Genomic DNA, 14,333 nt, shown 5'->3' on the forward strand with positions numbered 1-14,333 from the left:
GCCACCCCTCCGGAAATTCAGTAATGAGATGTGGGAGTGCTGACGTCAAAGACGGATGTGAGAGTGCGCATTGAGACTCTGGCTCCCTCTGTCTCTGCCCCAGTCTGCAAAAGCGGTTAAACCTGCAGCCCAGGGAGCAGTGCATCAGTCAGGGAGAGAGAGACAGACAGACACACACAGACACACACACACACACACAAACGATCCGAGAGACAGCAGCAGCAGCAGCACTGATAGCCCCATCCCCCCCATCCCCTCCCACACACACCCACACACCCACCCACACACACACATCCACCCACACACACACACACAGAGGCAGAGCTCGACCGAGCGGATGGCTAGGCATTGATGCCTCCTTTTCTTCCTCACCTCTCTCTCTCCCCCAACCCAGCGCAATGGAGCTTACAATGGAAAACCTCGGGAATATCCACGGTGTCAGCCAAGCCAGCGACCTGATGAACAGTTCCCACAATCGCCAGGCGTCTCACCGGAGCCTGGCGCCTCACGGCCGGCCCGCCATGGTCTCCAGCATGGCTTCGATCCTGGAAGGCGGAGAGTACCGGCCGGATCCGAGCCTGGCAGGACCCCTGCACCCGGCGATGAGCATGTCGTGTGAGAGTCCGCCCGGGATGAGCCTGAGCAGCACCTACACCACGCTGACCCCGCTGCAGCACCTGCCGCCCATCTCCACCGTGTCGGAGAAATTCCACCACCCTCACCCTCACCACCACCACCACCATCACCACCACCACCCCCCGCACCAAAGACTGCCCGGCAACGTCAGCGGCAGCTTCACCCTCATGAGGGACGAGAGGGGCTTACCTTCCATGGGCAATCTCTACAGCCCTTACCACAAGGACATGGCTAGCATGGGGCAGCCGCTGTCCCCTCTCTCCAACGGACTGGGCACTTTGCACAACTCTCAGCAACCCCTCACCCCTTACGGCGGGCACATGGCTAACGAGAAGATCCTGTCGCCCAGCGGCTTCGAGTCGCACGCTGCCATGCTCTCCCGGGGAGAAGAGCACCTCGCCCGGGGACTGGCGGCTCCCGGAGCCGGCATGATGGCCCACCTCAACGGCATACACCATCACGGGCACCATCACGGCCAGGCCAACGGCTCCCTGCTCTCCTCCGAGCGAGACCGCCAGGCGTCGGTGTCCGCCTCGCAAAGCGGCGGCTCCAACCAGGTCGAGGAGATCAACACCAAGGAGGTGGCCCAGAGGATCACCGCCGAGCTGAAACGCTACAGCATTCCGCAGGCCATCTTCGCCCAGCGCATCCTGTGCAGGTCACAGGGGACTCTCTCAGACCTGCTGAGGAACCCCAAACCCTGGAGTAAGCTCAAATCCGGCCGCGAGACCTTCAGGAGGATGTGGAAGTGGCTTCAGGAGCCGGAATTCCAAAGAATGTCAGCCCTAAGGCTTGCAGGTAGGACGGAGAATGCACAGAGATTCCGTGCGTTTGGCTTTTAACTCGACGCTTTATCTTATTTATATATAATGTGCAAATCTATCCACAATGCAAACTTAACCACAACAGATTCTGAAAACTTCGGGCGGGTTGCTGAATCATTTCCCTTCATTTAAACCGAAAACAATTACTCAAAGGATGCTTCACCATCTTTGACAGTAATATTTCCCATGCTTTTATTTATCGCTTTGTATTTCTTTGTCTCGGTGTTTGACATTGTGTGTGTGTGTGTGCATGACATTCACGCACACGGAGATTTCACAGTGTTCTCTATTCCGCTCACACTCCTTGTTTTCTGACAGGATCCCTAGGGTTTTCCCATTAATGTCCTTTTCACTTCCCCAGGTTTATTTTATGTAAATACGGCATTAGTAATTCTGGGACAGAAACGGATTCACCTAATGTAGGTGAATGCCCCGCTACCTGGTCAAAAACATAACTGCTGCCGCACAGGCACACACAAAATAATCTATCGTCAATCTCCTATTCTCTTCCATTCACTGGGGAGGGGAGGGGAGGGGGGCGTTAGGTTGTTCTGTTGGTTAGATAATTTGTATTGATGAGCAAACAGCAAATTTCTTTCCAGCGAACTAGATTATTCATATGGAAGAGAAGGGATTATGTCCATTATTCCACGCGTCGTTTCCTTTTGAAAATAGTGGTGGCATTATATTTTGCTGGCTGAATAGCACTACAGATGTGAATTGAACTGAGGTACATCTCATTGATGGGGAGCAACTCTGTACATTTATACGCAAAATCTCAATTCCGTTCGATAGTATTTGTACCGTGCACTATTCATTTCTGTAACTGTCTGGCGTGCATGTTTTAATGGGTTTTTAAAATGAGTTGTGGGCCACCTAGCGTGATGGTTTGATAATGTGCTGGTGCACCCACCATCTCTGGGACCCTCGCCGACGCTTCTTCTTGTAACGGAGAGGCACAGAGCATCTTCAGGACGTAACCGTCCTCAGGTGTACCATCCACGCGATGCCACGTGTCCCACAATTTACCTGCCCTTTAATTAGGTGCGAATCGGGGCATCTTTTAGTTACAGTCAATGCGCTATTGAAAAGCAGTTAATGTAATGCAGATTGCATTGGTTTTACAAGAGTCTGATAAATAAAGATTTAAACTATCCTGAATTGGCTTTTTAAGTGTCTCTGTTGTTAAACTCAATCGAGCGTTTGTGTTTTATTTCTGTTCCAAAATGTAGTATGGGAGAGTTGGGACAAATTAGCGCAATAGAGACAAGTGCTCTTAGATTTAGTAACACGGAGAGGAATGAGATGGAAACATTTTAAATGAAGTTTTTGGCAACGTATAATCTATCTCGGTTAAATGTTTAATGTTATATTTTATCAAAAATAATATAACATTAAAGATGGTGATTATTGGCTAGTGCAGCACTGGGGGAACTTGGCAGGTCCAATACAACATTTTGAGACCTCCCATTAAATGGCAATAAATCCCCAGCATCATAATCCTGCCTGACCACGACACTCACATTTGTGGTGCAGTGTATCTTCAATTCTGGACGGTGTTGTAATGTAACATTTTTCTTTCTGGACATTTTAGCTTCAAGTTTCTTTGTTATCACAATGTCAGCGCAAGGATCTAGACAAGTGCAAGGTCTTTGAAATTTACAAATTTTGAAGGATTTTGTTGAACTTATTCCTTGTCATAGAATAATTTCTGATGACAAGGGAGGTTTGGAAATGCCGGCGCAATGTCGCATTAGTGCGATTGAGATATAAATATGAAAAGGCGAAACAGCCAGGATTCTTTATTAGGAGTAAGGGAGACAGAATTGTTCGCATTTGAAACCACAAAATCAATAGCTTCGAATTACAATTCGGAATTCATCACAGTCAAAGAAATCGATTTTTAGGGTTGTTCAAATATTTTGAAACGGCAGTACACTGCCAGATAATGCTGTATAGGGTGAGGTTGCAGAAAAGAAAAATCACAAGTGAACGTACTGGAGTGTTTTCAGATGTTACAGATATCACCGCGATTTGCATGTTTGACAGCAACGATTGGGACACCTTAGCAGTGGGATCGATGCGTTTAACACCGCGATTTCATTCGGGTTGTAAAGGAAAAGAAGATGTTACGTGAGAAACCGTCGCTGGTTCAATTCCAGTAATGTCAGAAAGTGGTTTGAAATGACCGACATGTTCTCCTCACGTGAACTTGAATCTGGTCTGTTCAATAATAATACAAGTGTCTTTAACGGTCCACTTGTATTAGAAAGATTGTAATTGCCATCATTGTTCAGTACTTTAGTATTTCTCCCATAGTTCAGATTTCTAGTATTTGAGGTAACATGAATGCAATGTTACATACCCAGAGAACATAAAACCTACCCATTGCAGCGAGTGTAGATCAGTTCACAGTGATGGACTAGCAGCATAATCATTTGCTACATAGTTGGCTCAGATTGCACCATTGAAAATATGTTATCTTCCTTAACAACCATATAGCCAGACATCAAATCTGATGAATAACACAATGCAGAGATTTAAAATAGTGGGTTGTAGAGAGGGGTAACCCTCCAAATGGCGTTCTAATATAGTGTGGGGAGACAGCTCTAATGGTATTAAAGATGCATTCAGAAAAGCTTCAACTTTTTTTACGTCTTGTGTGAGATGTTAGGTGATGGGCCACATTTTCACCTGCCCGATTACTGACCCTCCCATCCCTACAGGCTGTACAGGTCTCACTGGCAGGGTATATCACAAAGCAACTGATGCTGCTGTTTGAATGAAGCTGATGTGAATTGTACTGGTAAATGTACGATCAATAAACATAACTGCTGGCCGTTGAACTGGCATTTGCATTCGGATCTAACCCTTTTCATTCCACTTTCTTCTCCTGTGTCTGTGGATTGTGGATTAAGGATCAATTGTTGAAAGTGATTCTAACGCCATATCTGCGCCTGGAACTATCTTGCCTGCATGACTGGCGAGCAGATTATTTAAAAACAAGCTCAGCAAGATCTCTGAGGGTTTTGTTTTTGGCAGTATGTGTGTCGTTTGGAGCCTTCCTTTAAGGGTTGTTTAAAGATTTATTTTCTCTCGTCATGTTTGGTGTTGTTGGACTCACGGAATGCCTACAAAAAAAGTCACGTCCCGATCGACTCGATCCAGACGTGGCATCCTATACAAAGGTTACACCATGTTCAGTCCTGTGTGTGCGGGAATACATATTGCAGATCATAATTCTTACATTTGCTCTTGCCCAATCTCTCCCAGATAATTTGTCTTAAATGAAATGCACACTTGACAAATGTGCACGTCTGTAAATCTTTCATAAAAAGATGCATCTATTATTTATCAGATAGGTACATACTAAATAAATCAGATACACATGCACTCAGCCCATACTGCCTCATCGCGTACCACACCGAAATAATGAGCTATCTTTTTAATTTGAAATTATCGATTAACATTGCATAGTTTAGGACGATTTGGGTGTTAAGAATAAAGTGTTTCTTTAGGGGAACGTGGGGAACGCCATGTGTTTTATGACAGGATTGCGGCAGTGATAGAAAGAGGAAGGGGAGGCGGGGTGGGAGAGAGTGAGAGAGCAAAGAGAGCTGGTTGTGTGCAATTCGAACCCAGTCAATATTGATCACACAGCAGACCTGCCAATGCTACTGGGAGACACATTCTATTCGCGAATGTGATCAAAAGCCTGTGCTTTGCAATCTTCGCGACTGAGCCTTTCCCTGAGAGCGATCGGTAACCAGTGCAGTGAAGTCTGCTCTCCCACACATCCCTATTGTTCCAATTAACGGAATCAAACCTGCTCTTAGCTGCAGCTCCTTAACTTTTATAGCCAGATCGACACATGCTCCCCGCGCGGTCTTCGGAGATTCTGTGTGTATTAGCCTGTGTTTGTGTTAGTGTGTGTGTGTGTATGCGTTTGTGTTCGTCTGTGTGGGTTAGTCTGTGTGAGTTAGTCTGTGTTAGCCTGTGTGTGTTTGTCTGTGTGAGTTATTGTGTGTGTTAATCTGTGTTAGCCTGTGTAGGTTAGTCTGTGTGAGTTATTGTGTGTGTTAGTCTGTGTTAGTCTGTGTGGGTTAGTCTGTGTGAGTTATTGTGTGTGTTAGTCTGTGTTAGCCTGTGTGGGTTAGTCTGTGTGAGTTATTGTGTGTGTTAGTCTGTGTTAGCCTGTGTGGGTTAGTCTGTGTGAGTTATTGTGTGTGTTAGTCTGTGTTAGCCTGTGTGGGTTAGTCTGTGTGAGTTATTGTGTGTGTTAGTCTGTGTTAGCCTGTGTGGGTTAGTCTGTGTTAGCCTGTGTGAGTTATTGTGTGTGTGTTACTCTGAGTCTCTGATCGCCTGTGTGGATTAGTCTATATGTGTGTTTGATTGTGTGGTGTGTGTTAGACTGTGTGTCTGTGTGTTAGTCTGTGTGTGTTAGTTTGTGTTTTTCTGTGTGTGTGTTTTAGACTTTGTGTGTGCGTGGTACAGGGAATGCCGGAATAAGACGGCCAGCTGAAGTGATGCCGGAAATCACATCCTTAGTTAAACTGAGAATAGGCCACACTACACCTTGAGAAAACGGGTCGTGAAGCCTTTTCACAGAAGCTGCCAGATGGATAGTTCCGCCAAAGGGCCAAGGCGTCCCAACTGAGTTTCGGTTGTCTCAGCAAAGCTTCGAGTAAGAAAAGATCAGCAAAAAAAAATGAAGATTTTTGTTTGATTCCTCTCTTACAATTGATTAAGTTTCAGCAGTGTTTAAAACGAGGAAAATCAATGTGTTTTGGGCAACTTAGCTGTAAAAGGATAGGGTGATAGAGTGGACTAAAACACATCCAAAATCCGGTATGAGCTAAAACATATCCAAAATCCGGGGATTTCTTTCGGAAAGCATAAAAACCATAAAGCGGCAGGCCTGACTTCTTAAACTATATACATAAAGGAATTTGCATGTCTCTAAGTAACACCTATTTTGCATTTGATCTGCCACACATTGTGAATCACTTTCTAACTTTGAGTTAGCTGAAATGATATTCTTTTACATTTTAGGCGCTGCTTAATGTTTCGCGGGCTGCCTTGTCAATTATTCGGGTTTCTTCCGCTAGATACCGTTCAGAATTGCAATGATACAATTACATTGAGCTGCTTCTGGTAAAACCAAACAAAAACAGAGCGAATTCTAACCAGGCCCTGGGTGCGAGGGTTTCTGGATGTTGCTCGGTTGAAGGGAACCGGATTGAAATTTTAAATGAATGAATGTGAGGTTCGCTCGCCTCTTATCAGGCGGCTGCTGAGGGAGCCTTGGAATTTGTTACAAAGGTCGCTGCTTCCAATTCTTGTTATCTCGCTTTTATTTCGTTGTTGAATTCGGAGGGAGTCTGGTGGAAATCGGGCTGGTCCCGAACGAAAGTTAAAGAGTAACAGCAAAAGGAAAGATAAAAATGACCATTTCAGAAGGGGTTCTGTGCACTACAGGGGGTGAGAGAAAGAAAGAAAGCGAGACAGGCGTGTACACACACACATCCACACACACAGTTTGCCTCTTGCTGTTTTCCACCCAGACTCTGTTGAATATGGTGGCCACCAGTTCTGATCTTTCTTGAACAAACAGCAATTCGTTGTTTATTTTTGCAAAAAAACTGGAGAAATGAAAGACAGAAGCGAAACCATTTTACTGCGAGAGGTTACTTTAATGAAGATTGTTCTTTATTTGTAGCAGCAGGGAGGCTGGGGACATTAGTCCGCGATTAGGTTATTGGGGAGGTGGCTAGATTAGAATACTGTTGCAAATAACACTCAAATAATTAATCATTTACAGAGCAACCGCATGATTTGACAATTTTACAACTTAACTAGGCTCGTTACCATGTTAGATCATTTAACTGTGACTTTAACGCGCACCGTTCGAGCACAGTTCAAAATATGGAGTTGGTATTGAACACGGTTTTCAAAAATAGAAATAAATTTGGTGTGGAAAATCGGGTGTTGCATTTAAACCATAGTTTAAAACATAATAGTATCGGGGTAACACAAGGCTAAACTGGAACGCTGATAACAGTCAGGAGATTTTATAGCAACAAATCCATTTATGTATGACCTGAAGGTTTTATGTTGTCATTCCAACAATAACAATGGAATATTGTCAAAAGATCGCAACGTTATTCATAACCGGCATTATGAATAGGAACGCGAAAGAAACAAGATTTAACTGGCTTTGTTATTAAAAACAAATGTGTTTCCAGCAAATTCCAACAGCTCGGAAAGCGGGTGTTTTACATGGACCCGCAATAGGCACCGAGCCCGGTTTTGTTAAAGCAGAACGGAGAAAGCCGTGTGAAGGTGTTCAAATCCGATCAAAGATCACATCATTCGCATTGCCCGGGAGGGGCTCCTTTGTTGTAGCAGTTAAGGTAAAGTGAAAATCTCAGATATATCTGAAGTGGGGCGATGTGAGAGACCGGTGGGTCACATTTATAAGGAAAGGACTGTGGCAAAAATAAATCATCACAGCGCTCTGAATGGGCCAATCATCCCTGTCCACTGGCAAACCCTGATGTTAGTGAGTGGGGGGCGTTTTCCGCCGTTAAAATGCATCTTAACCGCATTGCTGTTTGGATTTCAGACTCCGTCATATCAGCATTAGGCAGCTCCATTCGGTTTTAACGGCGTTAATCGGCCACTTGAGTGAGAATCCCGCCTTTTTATTTGATGTACAATACCCCTTCTGGCCCCTGTAGAAGGAAGTGAGGACTGCAGATGCTGGCGATCAGAGTCCAAGAGTGTGGTGCTGGGAAAGCACAGCAGGTAAAGCAGTATCCGAGGAGCAGGAATTCCTGATTAATGGGCATATGCCTGAACCGTCGAGTCTCCTGTTCCTCGGATGCTGCCTGACCTGCTGTGCTTTTGCAGCACCCCACCCCCGAGTGCCTGTACAAAGGTAAAGGAAATTTAAACGCAAAACCATGAACCATGATCATAACCTTTGCCCATGTCTGAGTTGAAACACTGAGGACAGCATTTTTCAAGATCACAATTATAACAACACACCACGGCTTCGATCCGCTTTGAAAATATCAACAACATTAATCAGAAAGTGTATGTAGATAAGTTATTGTCCCCGCTGCTCCTGCAAAGCTCACATCCCTTCAACCTGCCCGAGGTAGAGGCTGCTTTCTGCTCAGTGCACCTGTCCAACCGTCCGAAATACAGCGTCAGGCTTTCACATATGAAGCTTTGTGGTCGAGCACGTAGAGACAATGAGACGAGATTTCCTTTTTTTTAAAAAAATGAACAATTTTATGGAACGACACTCACGGCTAGATTTCGAATTTCCTGAAAGAATATTGTGACCCCCGCAATCCCACAGAATGCACCCCAAACAGCCCACAACGTATTGATATTACATTTTCTGACATTATTCAGAGATGTTCAGGTTAAGCATCATTAATGAATGTCTTGTTGCTGTAGCAGCAAGGATTACCTAATCCATTCAAATCACAGCAGAATCCTTCCATTCCTACACATCAAAATAAGGCGATTGTTTGAAAAATGGCACCTGCAACAAAATGGTGTTCCGCTGAGTGAGTAGCTTCTGATTCTGGAGAGTATACTCCGAGCGTGGTTTTCAACAATCCCTACTATTGTTCACAACAATATGCCAAAAATTAACATTTTGTTAAAGAAACAAGACATCTGAATTGTCCCTGTTTACACGGGGAATTTCATAGCAGTCTCGACGCTTTTATGCACGTTAGACTTCTCAAACGCCCCCTTCCAAAGGCAAGAGTTAAACCGGTTAACTGGGACACCATTTATCATATTGTCTATGTTAGGAAACACTTGATTGAAATCCACTGGCAATCAATTAGAGCCTGACCAAATGTCTCGTGTAAAGGAATTGTCTCCATTAAGCGGCCCGGACTGTGCGTGCCTTGACTATATTTTCATTTTTTAATTTTCCAAAACCCAGATTGCTGCGAGGGAAAGCATAGCTATGCCTCGATCTCCAAATCTCTGGACTGCACTCAGTTCACATGCGCCGTTCACACAAGGGCAGTAGGACGGTAATGATTACATATGTAAAGTTCGCCAGAATAGAATACAACCGGCATCTGAGCAGCAACGAAACGATCTTGCAGGTTTCATCGAAATGGTTGGTTGGTTGGTTCTCCTGCTGCGCCTTCAGATGAGATACTTAATATTCCAACAGACTGTGTTCATCAGCTGGGAGACACAACCTGAAATTCCAGAAAGCAGTGACCAATTACTGTAGTTAGAAAGGGGAACACTACACTGGCAATCGATTTGTAATTAACACCCCCACCACCCCCCAACCCCAACCCAAGGCTTGAAGCCACTTCCGCGTGTTTTGGCTTGTGGACCCTGTCTGTGGTTAAACATTCGAAAAATACCCCCATTGTGCAGATATCAGAGTTGCATGTTAGTGTTCAGTTTTACTTCAATCAGTTTCCTTGTCTCGAAGCTGGACAAATGGGCGATTGGATGCAGAGAACTGACATTGTTTTCAAAGTCAGACAGACTTCAGGAAAAAAGGTTCCACCTTTTTTTTTGACGTGAACGACAGAGAGAAACCTTCATCTCCTCCTTTGGACACGTTGTTCTGTGAAAATTGATTTATTGGGTAGCTTTTTTAGAGGGACGTATATGATTTTAAGAATTGCAACGTAGTGTTGAGTTGAATTTGGCGTTCGAATTTTATGTTTTAAAAAAAAACAATAACGTGTTAGTATATTTCCAGATGGTGAGAGAGACAAGTGACGGGTGGGGAAGGGGGGCGGGTTTGGGGTTAGTGGGCAAACCGATTTGACCCCAATTTGTTTAGAGATGGGGCGTCATCTCTCTTCAGGAAATCTGTACAAAATTTACCTCAAAACTATAATTGACTAAATATCAAACACAATTCTGGGCGAATCTTTCGCTGTTGCCCGTAATATTTTGAGGTATGTTATGTATTTCTATGTACAGACTGTTCAGATCGAACTGATTCACAGTAAAATCTCGGTCACATTTTAAAACTGCAACAGGCGCCCCTAACAAATATCTCACTCTATAATTTCAGTCGTCGCTTCTTGCTAAAATTCACCGATGTCCCAAAACTACGCGTTTGGTTTTAGAAGGTTAATCTCGTTCGATCCTTTCTTTGGACGTTTCAACCAAATAAAAAGGGAAATCGCAGCGAAAATGTTTGAGCTTTCATTAGTCTTTATTTATTTTTTCCTGAACCTTTCGGAGTGAGATTGTGAAGGTCGTCAGCGAGTGTTTTGTGAAATCCTTGCTCAGGAACAGCAATAATTCGCCAAGATTCGATTTCAACCCTTCGTCCAGAAACAAGTTGAATTAATCTTTAACATATCAAATAAAAACACTATTTTCTTAGGGCCACGTATGACTTGAATTACTGAAGAAACTCCGAAATAATTTCGATATTTATTATAGCCATTGGGTTTTTGGTTTCGACTGAATCTGTTTTAGTGATTTTAATGTTATCAGCACGAAATGGCATTATTCGTGTAAGGGTTTTACACTGCTGCTGTTCCGTTTCATTCCCAATGACATTGTTATGGGAATACGGCGTGAATTCAAAATCAATTTCCCGTATGTTTAACGTAACACACCTTTACATATTCCACAGCAATTGCTACTCAAATTGGTAAACAAATTGTAAAAGTTAGACGTCTCGGTCGTTTTAAAACAATCAGAAAGTCACAGATGTTACATATTTAAAGAGGATTCGATAGTGAAAAGTGAGTAATGTTGATCAATTAATTATTCATTCTTGAAGAAACATTTTTTTTTAAGACGAATTGTAAATGACAGTGCCGGGAATGGCATGTTTGTCCCTTGAAGTGGTACCAGGCATTTTCAGATTCATTGCTCAGTCAGTATCCCTCTCCCTGGTCCCGTTAGGTATTGCTGTCTCTGTGTCACAACAGCTCCCCCTGCTGCACCGCACTGACACTCCGCGTCCCCTCTTTGCGTTCCAACTTGGCAGGACTATCAAATTAGCGCAATTCGGGATACATTCCAAGGCGGCCTGATGCTCTCCACTGCAAGCTACACAGAATGTATACAGACTCATTTCACTTAGGCCTTCAGCATTCATTACAGAGGACCAGAAAGATGTTTTAAAATGGCTTTCAGTTGGCTGGCTTTAACCCAGGCCAACGTTAAGCAACATTCTAACAAATCTCGCCATCCATTTTATTTCACTGTAAATAAGAACACAAATTGTCAAGTAACTGTTTACCAATATACGCTACTTAACCACCTTCTTGCGAACCACCAACATACTGGACTCAATGCTTTTCCAGCGGCTGTTCTCGTACGCGTGAATGAATGTAGGTGAACTCCCTATTTGGTGACAAACTGTATAGTAACTGGTACAAAATATTATCAAATGTAAAATATCAACTGCATTAGAAAATAGCAAGTGCACTTGAGAATGCGCTGTTTGTCAATTGTGCCTTTTGAAAAATTTTGCATTGAACTTTAACTCTGCTTTTGCTCGTTATTACTTGCCGCTGAATTTCTTCACCTATGTCTGTATCTTTGCATAGTCTTTCAGATATAGTTTGGCTTAAGCAGGATGAAAGTAGGTCTCAGTTTGATCCTTCTCCCGTTGAAGCATTGGCTAGTTCTAACCCCGAGATCTCTCTAAGCCTCCAGTCTGGATATTGTTTCTCACTTGAAGTTATCAAGATTTTCATCGTTAGCTGTTAGCCCGAAAACCGTGGACAACTCGCTTGTTGAACCGCTTGTTGAACCTGGAAGATTAGGTTTTCCATCTAAGATCTCTCAAACTGAAGCCTCATCACACGAAGGAACAAGTCATTAATATCTTCAGCCAGGTGTAGGTTGGGAAATGTCTTTCTCTGCTGGAAATCAGGAATGTGGCACACCCTTGCCTATGCCTTTCATATGCTACTTTATAAGAATGTAAAAGGTTGATGGAGACTATTTCAGGTTAGGTTTGTTGCAGCAGAGTGGAAGCTTTCCCTTTTGAGGAACGTAATGATGATAGAGACTTGCTTCTTTTAGAAGAGGGCTGAATGGTTTATCCCTTCTGAATTATAGAGAAGAGCTCACATTGATCCTATTGATCATATTTTAGATGAAAGAGATTACTTTGGACCAAGGATAATGCAATAATCTCAGGATCCCAATACAGTTTATATAATTAAACAATCCAGGCTAATAATGATCTATAATTATAAAGCAGAATCTGTTCTCGATTTTTAGTTCGCTAGAAGGGAGCAATGCACACTTTGCAATTGTCTCATTACCCCTTAGTGAGCCAGGGAAACATTACCCAGAGCTCATAAGTTCAGTTCCTCTTCCTGAAATGTACATGTATAGCTGTCAAATCAACATAGAATCAAGCCTGGGTGTGCCATCCCTGCAGTCAAGTAACCTTTCCATATCTGGGTTCTCAAATCGATTGGCACTGCTGGGGTTAAGGAAGAAGACAAAACACAAAGTTAATTAGGGACCAAATGTGGCCATATCAGTGTTACCGTGTTCTTGAGAACAAATAAAGATGTCACTTTGACTTGCGGTCAGGGAATACCTGAACGCATGTAATAGTACTGAAGTGAGGAGTTAATCTCTTTGTGTGTGTTGGTGGGGTGGGGAGATGCAAAACTTTATAGGAATTGGAAAAGCAAGCAATCATATAATGGAAGAGAGGACATTACAGCTTCTGAGAAAGCCACACACCAGTGACATTGTCAAAAGTTTGAGAAATCGGCGGGTTTCTGAGTTACCGGACAGAACTTGTTGACTGTATTCATAAGGAGAGTAACAGCAATCAGAATTAACTGTGACCTAATGCAGCATGGTTATTTCCACCTGCAATGGTTCTATTATCAGGTCACCTCAGGTTATCCAAAGACAGTACCTTCCCTCAAAATGGATTTTAATTTGGAACAGGTTTAGTAAAAATTTGATAAATATTTTTCAAGTACCCTGTATATATATAAACACTGAAAACTGACAGTCCCCTCTTGGAGTCAAAGCTTCATAACTCTCACCTATCATGCAGGTTCCACATTAAATTTGGGGTTCATTGCTCAATCCTCTACTCTTCAAGGGTCATTGATATAGATTCAGTAAAATTTATAAAATATGGCTCGTTTAGTGTTTTCTATTAATTAAGTAAAGGATCATTTTCAAAGACTGTGAGAATACCAATAATGCACCTTGTTAAAGGTGGATCTGCCTGACAGTGAAGTTCCAGTGTGCTTTGGTGTAACAGGTGCACAGTTTTGTTCTGTACACATTGAGATATGGATAATATTCAGAACATCAATATTTTCATTCTTCATCCTATTGAATCCATAATTTACAGACAATTCCATTATTTGCAAGCAATTCCACTGCTCCATATGTCTACAGACTAATAGCCAATTATACATCCCTAAAATCATTCGTGTTTTCTCATGCTTAATTTTTGATCATCTTTCATCTTATCTGAATACAAATTTCTTACCAAATAACTCTTGATCACCCTCAGCATCTCTGACTGAGTTCCCCCTTGTTCTATACTGTTTCAGCTTCACCAGTAGAGAGCCATTTTCAGTAACTAAATCTCTGGCTCAACGAATCACTTTGAAAACTATTTCAACTTGTTCCATCCTCCTTCTTCTCAAAAGTCTCTGAGAAATTAATCCTTTGAACTGTTCCTTCAATCTTGCTCACAAAATTCGACCTTTCCAATTCTTATTTGTAATGTAAACTGAGAGCTTCTTTTACATGAAGAGGGAGTTTTTGTTGTTATTTTGCTGATGGAAGCAGTTCTAATTAATTCTCCACTTGCACAAGAATATTTAAAAATGTACTTCCTGGTTTGAT

At 42.9% G+C, this 14,333-nt stretch overlaps 1 protein-coding gene across 3 annotated transcripts in view; it reads left to right on the forward strand.

The window, feature by feature from the left end:
• The first annotated feature begins 305 nt into the window (after positions 1–305).
• Positions 306–14,333, forward strand: part of onecut3b (one cut homeobox 3b) — a 105,095-nt gene continuing 91,067 nt past the window's right edge. For all 3 annotated transcript variants that reach the window (XM_043721159.1, XM_043721161.1, XM_043721160.1), the window contains exon 1: positions 306–1,434. In XM_043721159.1, the coding sequence (XP_043577094.1) occupies positions 399–1,434 (1,036 nt within the window). In that variant the 5' untranslated portion in view covers positions 306–398. The remainder of the gene's footprint in view (positions 1,435–14,333) is intronic.

This window comes from Chiloscyllium plagiosum, chromosome 31 (assembly GCF_004010195.1).
Source record: "Chiloscyllium plagiosum isolate BGI_BamShark_2017 chromosome 31, ASM401019v2, whole genome shotgun sequence".
Classification (NCBI taxonomy): domain Eukaryota; kingdom Metazoa; phylum Chordata; class Chondrichthyes; order Orectolobiformes; family Hemiscylliidae; genus Chiloscyllium; species Chiloscyllium plagiosum.